Here is a 10,000-nt window from a genome sequence, read left to right as displayed (position 1 = left end):
AAAAAAAAAACTACATCTACCGATCACCGAATCTGTTCTCCCACCCCGGGACCCCTTCGAGAAGAACAACACCTACTTTGTTCTCCGTCTTGGTCTTGGTGGTGAGGCGATGCACCCGCCAGATCTTGGAGAACATGGCCCCGTAGGCGAGGGTGAAGCCGAGGGACAGGCACCACGCCCGCAGCCCGCACACGCTCGGGAACTTCTGCTCGCTCACGAACTGCCCGTCGAGGCCCAGCAGGAAGATGGAGCCCAGGCACAGGATGATGCCCACGAGGGTGATGTTGTTGCAGGCCGGGTGGGACATCTGGATCAGCCTGGGGGAGGGGGAGGAGGGGGGAGGGGGGTTGATTGCGCTGCTGGGGATGTCTTTATTTTTTATCTTTTGGTATGAGGACTATTATTATTGTTTCGATTTTTTTCGACTGACTTTATACCTCGAGTTTTTTTTCCTATCATATGAATGTACAAATGCGTATATATGTGTATGTATGTATACACAGGCACGTACGCACGCACACATACACACACAACCACCCCCACACACACTCACACACAAACACACAAACACAAACACACACACCCACACACACCCACACATCCACACCCCCACTCCCACCCACACCCACACCTCCACAACCCCATCCCCACCCACTGAGCCACCCTCAAGACCTACCGCCTGTGCCGATACACGAAGGTGAAGACGAGCAGCAGCAGCGCCCACACGGCCCCCACGGCGCTGATGGTGCACATGCTGATGAAGAGACCCAGGGACACGGTCCTCAGCTGCGGGCGGACGATGGTGCGGTCGGGGGGCGCCTTGCCGTCTGCGCAGGAGAGAGGGACCCTCCTTCAGTGCGGGGTATTTCGTTGCAGGTGTTGTATTTGAAATTGTTGTTTTTGTTGTTGTTTATTGTTTTGATTTGTTTTTGTTTTTGTTGTTTTGTTATTTGTTGTTTTTATTTTGTTTTTGTTGTTGTTTTGTTTTTGTTGTTTTTTGTTTTTGTTTTGTTGTTGTTACTGTTGTTGCTATTGTCATTATTGCTGTTAGTGTTATTATTGTTATCTTTCTCGTTATTATCATTACTATTTTCATTATTACTATAAGTACTACCATTTTCATTATCGTCATTACTATGTTCGTCAATATCATTACCATATCATTATCATCTTTATCATGATCATTATTATTATTACTATCAATATTACCAATTATAGTTATTATTAATATTGACATTATTGTTATTATTATCATGATCATTATCACTATTATTATCAATATTATTATGCCATTATCATTATCATCAGTATCATTATTATCATCCTTATTAACATCATCATTATTAACATCATCATTATTACCATCACTATCATTTTTACTATCATCATCTTTATCATTATCATTAATATTATTATCTTCATTGTTTTATCATTACCAATATCATTTCCATTACTGTCATTATCATCTACCTCATAATCATTATGCCATTCACCATTACCATTACCTTTAGTAAAAGCAGTATCACCACACCAATATCATCATTACCAACATCATTATCTACATCAGCACCATAATTACCATCATTATTCCCTTCTCCCATCTCCTTCTTCCCTCGAGGCTCACTTACCAACCCAGATCTCGACATTGTACCAGGTGAGGTTATCGGTCTGGCCGTCGAAGTAGCCGAGGATCTTGTACTTTCCGTCGATCATCTGTTCCACTTGTGTCCAGGCTATGCGGTCGCCGTCGGTGCTGAAGGCGACCCGACCCTGCGGAGTAATGGGAGGATTTAGGTGGTGTGCGTCGGATGGTTCGGTTGGCGTCGAGGTCGCGTCGTCGGCTGAGCGGGTCACGGCGCGTCTGCTGAGCGGTTCGTGTCAAATGAACAGTTAACGGCAAGGTCGCGTCGAGTGAACAATTAACGTCAAGGTCGCGTCGAATGAACAATTAAGGTCAAGGTCACGTCAAATGAACAATTAACGCCATGTTCACGCCACCTCAGCTATGTAAGTCAAGTTAACCACGACTGAACAATTTATGTCCTAATGAAGCCAACTTAACAAAAAAAATATCATGTTCACGTTAACTGAACAATTTACGACAAGTTGACGTTAGTAGACAGTGTACTTGTAGCTTCTCTGCGATGAATTATACACGTTTTAGTCGCCTATATGAAAGATAAGAAGACTCAAGTGGCTCATGACTGCGTGTGTGGGGAGTGAGTGCGTACGTGCTTGTGTGTAAGAAGACGAAGAAGAAGATAAGAACCAGAATACGAAAACGATAAAAAACGAAAGAAAGACAAAGAAAAACAACAACAACACAACCCAACTCACCGAAACCCCAAGGAACTGCGTGGCGTTCATGGCGGAGTAGAGTTCGTCGGCGATCTCCTTGTTCGTGTACGTGAATTCCTCGATCGACATGTTCCTCGCTGCCAGCCTCTCCATGGTGCGGTTGAGTGCCAGTGCCACGCTCCACACGGCGTCGTAGGCCAGGGGGGCTTCCTGGAGGGGGAGAAGGAGGGGGGGAGGAGTTAGAGGGGATGGGAGAGAACGTGATGAGAGATGGGAAGGGGGAGGGAAGGGAGAAAGAGGAGGGAGGTAGAAGGAGAAGTAGAATAAAACGGGATTAAAGAAGGGGGAAGGGCAGGGATGGGAGAACGAAAGGGGAAGAAGTAGAATAGAAGAAGTAGAATAAAATGTAATTAGAGAAGGGGGAAGGTCAGGGAACGCAGAGCGAAGGGGAAAGAAAATGAAGTAGAAGAAGAATAACGAAAGAAAGGAAGAAAGAAAACCAAAAGGAAAAAGAAGAAGCGAAGCGTTGAGATAGCAATCATGACGATCAAAATGTACAGGAGAACGAAAAAGAAAGATAGTAGAAGATGAACAAGAAAAGTAATTCGAAACGAATAAAAAATACAACTCTAATCAAAAGAAAAAAAGATAAAATAACAAGAACAAAAACACATAAATAAACGCAAGAAAATACGAAAAAAAACAAGAAAAGAATTAGCTCAGAAAGTCCCTCCGTACCTGGTATCCCACCGGCGTGCTCCCGTTCCTGTGGCCGTTGTCGATGAGCGCCTGGTTCAACCTCCGCCGGAAGTCTCCCACGGTCTAGAACACGAGGATCACGTGAACAAGTGAACAGAAAATGGAAGAAGAATACTTCACTTATGAACAAGGGAACCGAAAAAGGAAAGAATGCTTCACACATGAACAAATGAACAGAAAATGGAAGAATATTTCACACATGAACAAGTGAACAGAAAAAATAATACTTCACACATGAACAAGGGAACAGAAAAAGGAAGAAGAATACTTCACACATGAACAAGGGAACAGAAAAAGGAAGAATATTTCACACATGAACAAGTGAACAGAAAAAGGAAGAATAATACTTTACACATGAACAAGGGAACAGAAAAAGGAAGAATACTTCACATATGAACAAGTGAACAGAAAAAAAATACTTTTCTTTCTTTTTTTTCTAAAAATCATGTTTCTTAGTACCACAAAAATAATTTCCAGTTTGCATGAAAAGGGAATCTGATTCCTTAAATCTCTTCAATAAATGACTGAAACCAACGTGGGGTCTGGTAGGAGTGTATGGTGATTGGCCAACAAAAACAAAAGAATGTGTGTGTGTGTGTGTGTGTGTGTGTGTGTGTGTGTGTGTGTGTGTGTGTGTGTGTGTGTGTGTGTGTGTGTGTGTGTGTGTGCGTGCGTGTGTGTGTGTGTGCGTGTGCGTGTGCGTGTGCGTGTGCGTGTGCGTGTGCGTGTGCGTGTGCGTGTGCGTGTGCGTGTGCGTGTGCGTGTGCGTGTGCGTGTGCGTGTGCGTGTGCGTGTGCGTGTGCGTGTGCGTGTGCATATGCGTGTGCATGTGCGTGTTCAAGCCCCTACCATGCCAGAGATCGTCCTCTCCATGTCCTTGTTCCACATCAGGGCCTCGGTGGTGAGGTGCCCCTCGGCCGCCAGGCGCATCTCCTCGCGGGTGCAGTTCAGCTCCTCCTCCTGAAGGTGCTGCTCGTACCAGCCGTCCTCGTACCAACCTGTGAGAAAGCGGGGGTCGAGGTGACTTCTGACGCTGGTCTGTGACGTGCCCCTCCTTTCCCTTCCTGAATTGGGGCTTGGGGTCTATTTCCTGTAGCTTACAGACATTGTACAGGAACCCGTGTTATTTCTATATATTCTTCGCTATATACTCAAGGCATCCACTTGCTGAATAATAATTTTTCTTTTTATTCGTCTACCCGTTTATCCCTCTCCCCCCTCCCTACCCCCATTTCTACATACCACCCTCCCTCTTTCCTTCTTTCCCTTCCCCCTACCCCCTCCCTCCCTCCCTTCTTTCTTTCTTCCTTCCTTCCTTACTCTCTCCCTCCTACCCCCTCCCACCCTCCCTCCCTCCTTCCCTTCCCCCTACCCCCACCTCCCTCCCTCCTTCCCATCCTCCCTCCCTCCCCTCCCCCATTCCCTCTCTCCCTCCCTCCCCCATTCCTCCCTATCCCCTCCCTCCTTCCCTCCCAGACCACGCTTACCGATGAAGAACCAGACGTAGCTCTTGCCGTACAGCTTGTTCTTGAAGATCTCGCAGAGGACGCGCCGGGCGGCCACCACGTAGAAGAGGCCGACGATGATCCGGGCGTCCTGTCGCTTCAGGTTCCGCACGGCGTCCGTCGGGTCCGAGAGGAAGCTCTGGCGGGTCACGATCTCGATGCCGGCCTCCTTGCACCGAACCTCGAGGTCCTCCACCGTCTGCGGGCGTGAGGGGGGAGGAATAGAGAGTTGAGTGAAGATATGGGCGTCTTGAACGGGCAGTATAAAGTGTTTGTGGAGACACGTAAGTAAACGATGTTTCCATTATAAAATTATTAGCATTATTATTATCGTCATCCTGATTAAAAACGGTAGATTAGTAGTAGGAATAGGAGTAGGAGTAGGAGTAGAAGTAGGAGTAGGAGTAGTAGTAGTAGTAGTAGTAGTAGTAGTAATGGTAATAGTAGTAGTAATAGTAATAGTAGTAGTAGTAGTAATCATTTCATCATCATCATCATCATGTTCAACTCCCAACATCTTCTCCAGAGACCCGCCGCCCCCCCGCCCCCCAGACACACCCACAAGCCCTCACCGAGATGAACACTTCCTCGGCCTGCTGGAGGATGGCCACGCGCGCCCAGTCGTACTTCTGCATGATCTTGATCCTGAGCGGGTTGTGCACCGTGGCCGAGGGATGCGTGCGGAAGAAGGTCGGGAAGCGGTTCCTGTCGGCCAGCGCTGGGGAGCTCGACCCGTAGGAGAGCTGGGGGAGGGGGAGGTAGGTGGGAGAGGGGGGGAGGAAGGTGGGAGAGGGGGGGGTGAAGAAGGGGGAGAGGAAGGGGGAGGGACGTGAGGAAGGTGACGAAGGGGGGAGGAAGGTGGGATGGGGGAGGGGTGAAGAGGGGAGAGGGGCGTGAGGAAGGTGGGATGGGGGAAGGGCGTGAGGAAGGTGGGATGGGAGAGGGGCGTGAGGAAGGTGGGATGGGGGAGGGGCGTGAGGAAGGTGGGATGGGGGAGGGGCGTGAGGAAGGTGGGATGGGGGAGGGGGAGGAAGGTGGGATGAGGGTGAGGAACGGGGGAGGAGGTGAGAAAGGGGGAGGGGGTGAGAAAGGTGGGAGGGGGTGAGAAGGGAGAGGAGGTGAGAAGGGGGAGGGGTGAGAAAGGGGGGAATAGTTAGGAAGGAAAAAGGGAGAGGCAGGTGGGAGGGAGGGAAGGGAAGGTTGTGAAAGGAAAGGAGAAGCGAGAGAGGGGGGTGGAAGGAGAGGGAGGGGATCAGTGGATAAAGGGGAGGAGGAGGTAAGGTAGAGGGAGAAGGGAGGAGGTTGGGAAAGGAAAGGGTGAAGGGGATGGGGGTGAGAAGGAAGAGAACGGGTGTCGGAAAAGAAGGAAGAAAACCAAAGAGTTATTTTTCAAAAAATCTAAAAATACGAGACTTTTTAAACACAACAAATTTAATCATCCCATCATTAATTAGTCTTAGGCAAGGAATCAAATATGTACACGCCCTTTAATCAAATATGTACACACCCATTAACTAAATATATACATGCCCCTGAATCTTCACCACTCACAGACCTTCCCCAAAACCACCCACACCCACACAAAACAAACCCCCACACCCACCCACAGACCTTCCCCACACCCGCCTACACCCACTCAACCCACCCACCCACACACACCCCCAACATACCACAACCAAATTCCACATCTTTGCCGCTTCGCCGATGGTCGTGCTGACGGTGGAACAACCGCCAAGAAGCATCAGTTTCGTCGGTGGATTGTACAGCAGGTCGTACATCACCGCCGCTCCCAGGCCCGGTTCGCACTGCGGAGGGACGGAAGCAGGGTTGAATGTGAACAAATCGATTAAAAATGAACAAATAAATATGAACAATTGGATTAAATTTGAACAAATGGGTTACATATGAACAAATTAATTAGATGTAAACAAATAGATTAAACATGAAAAAAGAGACTAAATATGAACAAATGGAGAAAATATGAACAAATAGACTGAATATACACAAATAGATTAAATATGAAAAAAGTAAATATGAACAAATTGATTGATTATGAACAAAGGGATTAAATATGAACAAATAGATTAGATATAGATAAATGGATAAGATATGAACAAATTGATAAATAAGCAAACTGATTAAATCTGAACAAACAATAGATGTGAACAAATGGATTAAATATGAGCACACTGATTAAATATAAACAAATTAATCAAATATGAACCAATGGATTAAATGCACAAAAAAACATAGACGCTAAATGGCGGGAAAACAAAAGACGAAACACACCAAAACAAATCGAAAAAATAAACACTTCAAAAAACACTACCTAACCACCAACTCCGTAAAGAGCAAACCACATACAAAATAAACGTAAAACCCGCCCTTACCAGAGAATCATTCCACGCCAGGTTGAGTTTGTAGCCAGGAAGGAGATCCGGTCGATTGTTCACATCCTCCAGGGCCAGCATGGCGGCGGGTTGGCAGGCCTGATGGGGAGGAGGCACGGGTTTACTAAGTGAATTCGTGTGCGAGGAAGATGAGAGTGTAATTAGTGTGTGGGGGGATGGGGGGATGGGGGTTGTGTGGGTGGGGTGTGGGTTGTGTGTGGGGTGTGTGGGGGGGGGGGGTGAGGGGTGTGTGGGTGGAGGTGGGGGGTTGTGTGGTGCTGAGGGGTTGTGCGTGGGGTGGGGTGGGGGGTTGTGTGTGTGTGGGGGGTGGGGGGTGGGGTGGGGGGGTTGTGTGTGGGGTGAGGGTGGGGGGTTGTGTGTGGGGGGGGGGGGGTGCTGTGTGTGTGTGTGTGTGTGTGTGTGTGTGTGTGTGTGTGTGTGTGTGTGTGTGTGTGTGTGTGTGTGTGTGTGTGTGTGTGTGTGTGTGTGTACATATATGCGTGTGCATAATATATAGACAGATGGATAGATAGTTATATGTATGCATATATATATAACCATATATAAAAATATTCATATATATTTGATGTACATGATTCACAATATATATCATCTGGCTTTATTCTTTATCTGTTATCCTCATCTTCCTTTACGTCCTCAGCTTCCGAAGCCACAAAACACAACGGAACCCGCTCGAATAACTCGAAACATTTGAATAACACAACGGAACCCGCTCGGCCAACTCGAAGCATTTGAATAACACAACGGAACCCGCTCGAATAACTCGAAACATTTGAATAACACAACGGAACTCGCTCGGCCAACTCGAAGCATTTGAATAACACAACGGAACCCGCTCGAATAACTCGAAACATTGGAATATTCAAGCTCCGTTTCTGCCTCCAAGCTTGAGCCGCAATACCTCACGTATCCAGCGAACGAAATTTCCCCTTTAAAGCTTGGGACATTATGCTGCGGTGTCCACGTGTCTGGGTGAGGTTCCAGAACAACCTCCTGGCGTGGCATCAGCTATACGTAAGAGGTTTCGGCTGGAGTGCTTGTTTTGTGGGGAAGGAGGGAGAAAGAGAGAGAGAGAGAGAGAGAGAGAGAGAGAGAGAGAGAGAGAGAGAGAGAGAGAGAGAGAGAGAGAGAGAGAGAGAGAGAGAGAGAGAGAGCGAGCGAGTGAGCGAGAGAGCGAGAGAGGGAGAGAGATGGCGTGAGGGAGACAGAGAGAGAATGAGAGCGAGAGCGAGAAAGCAAGAGGTAGAGGGAGAGAGATGGGGTGAGGGAGAAAGAGAGAGAGAATGAGAGTGAGAGCGAGAGCGAGAAAGCGAGAGAAAATGAGAGCGGGAGCGAGAAAGCGAGAGAGAGAGAGAGAGAGAGAGAGAGAGAGAGAGAGAGAGAGAGAGAGAGAGAGAGAGAGCGAGAGCAAGAAAGCGAGAGAGAGAGAGAGGGAGAGAGATGGCGTGAGGGAGAAAGAGAGAGAATGAGAGCGAGAGCGAGAAAGCGAGAGAGAGAGAGAGAGAGAGAATGAGAGCGAGAGCGAGAAAGCGAGAGAGAGAGAGAGAGAGAGAGAGGGAGAGAGATGGCGTGAGGGAGAAAGAGAGAGAATGAGAGCGAGAGCGAGAAAGCGAGAGAGAGAGAGTTAAAGAGAGAAGGAGAGAGAAAGAGAGAAAGAGAGAGCGAGAGAAGGAGAGAGCGAGAGAAGGAGAGAGCGAGAGAAGGAGAGAGAAAGAGAGAAGGAGAGAGAAAGAGAGAAAGAGAGAGCGAGAGAAGGAGAGAGAGAGAGAGAGAGAGAGAGAGAGAGAGAGAGAGAGAGAGAGAGAGAGAGAGAGAGAAAGAAAGAGAGAGATAAAGAGAAAGAGAAAGAGAGAGAGAGAGAGAGAGAGAGAAAGAGAAAGAGAAAGAGAAAGAGAAAGAGAAAGAGAAAGAGAAAGAGAGAGAGAGGAGGAAGGAAGGGAGGTAGATAGAGATATGAGTTCATTTTTTGAACCACTAATCGCTCAGCTTCCCACGGCGCTCTCTATCTGGTCTAAAAATACATTTCTTGTTTCTGTCACTGCAGACATGTATCTATTTCACATGCGTGTGTTTGTGTGTATGAAAAAAATACATATAACCTCTTGTTCAAGCAGGACAATATGGTAAAAAAGTTTCTCGCCTTTTCCCTCTCTCTCTCCCTCTCCCTTTTCAACTCCCTTTCTTTCTCCCTCTCCCTTTTCTATTCCATCCCCCTCTCCCTCTCCCTCTTTCTCTCCCTCCCCCTCTCCATCTTTCTCTTCTTCTCCGTCTCCCTCTCCCTCCGTGTGTGCGTGTGCCTCCCCCTTTCTTTCTCCCTTTCCCTCTCCCTCTTTCTTACCCTTTCCCTCTCCCTCTCCACCTTTCCCTCCCCCCCCCCCCCTCCCCCTTTCCTTCTCCTTCTCAATCTCGCTCTCCGTCTCCCCTTCCCTCCATGTGTGCGTGCGTGTGTGCGTGTGCGTGTGTGTGCGTGCCTGCGTGTGCGTATGCGTGTGTGTGCGTGTGCGTGTGTGTGTGTGTGTGTCTGCGTATGCGTGTGCGTGTACGTCTGCGTATGCGCGTGTGTGTGTGTGCGATGGCCTCACCTGCCCCCCCTGCCACCCGCCGGAGCCTCGGATGGGGAAGATGCCCCCGATGTGCAGCAGCCGCTCCTCGCTGGCGGCCGCCCCCAGCACCGCCACCACGGCCGCCCACGCCCATGCAGACACCTGTGGATTATGGGGAAAAAGAAAAGGGATTAGTTATGAATTGTTGTTATTATCATTATCATTATAATTACCATGGTCGTGATCGTGGTAGCCTATATATATATATATATATATATATATATATATATATATATATATATATATATATACAAGACCAATAATAATTATCATGATGATTTTTTTATCATTATCTTCATTATTATTACCACTTTTATTGTTATTATCATTATCATTATTGTTGGCGTTGTTATGATTTAATTATCATCATTGTCATCATTATATTCATTATCATTATCACTATCATTATCATTACTGTTGTTAT

The 10,000-nt window shown here is 47.5% G+C and overlaps 1 protein-coding gene across 2 annotated transcripts in view; it reads right to left on the bottom strand.

Moving 5' to 3' along the window:
• GABA-B-R1 (gamma-aminobutyric acid type B receptor subunit 1) overlaps positions 1-10,000 on the bottom strand; it is a gene marked incomplete at its 3' end in the record, with an annotated part of 25,967 nt that overhangs the window by 10,718 nt on the left and 5,249 nt on the right. For both annotated transcript variants that reach the window (XM_070132732.1, XM_070132731.1), the window contains 11 exon segments: positions 77-317; positions 677-827; positions 1,629-1,770; positions 2,338-2,508; positions 3,037-3,120; positions 3,907-4,055; positions 4,545-4,761; positions 5,135-5,305; positions 6,233-6,367; positions 6,953-7,051; positions 9,556-9,678. In XM_070132732.1, the coding sequence (XP_069988833.1) occupies positions 77-317; positions 677-827; positions 1,629-1,770; positions 2,338-2,508; positions 3,037-3,120; positions 3,907-4,055; positions 4,545-4,761; positions 5,135-5,305; positions 6,233-6,367; positions 6,953-7,051; positions 9,556-9,678 (1,683 nt within the window).

The sequence above is a fragment of the Penaeus vannamei genome, chromosome 18 (assembly GCF_042767895.1).
Source record: "Penaeus vannamei isolate JL-2024 chromosome 18, ASM4276789v1, whole genome shotgun sequence".
NCBI lineage: Eukaryota > Metazoa > Arthropoda > Malacostraca > Decapoda > Penaeidae > Penaeus > Penaeus vannamei.
The sequence above is the reverse complement of the archived record's forward strand: the minus strand, read 5'-3'. Positions and strand labels throughout refer to the sequence as shown.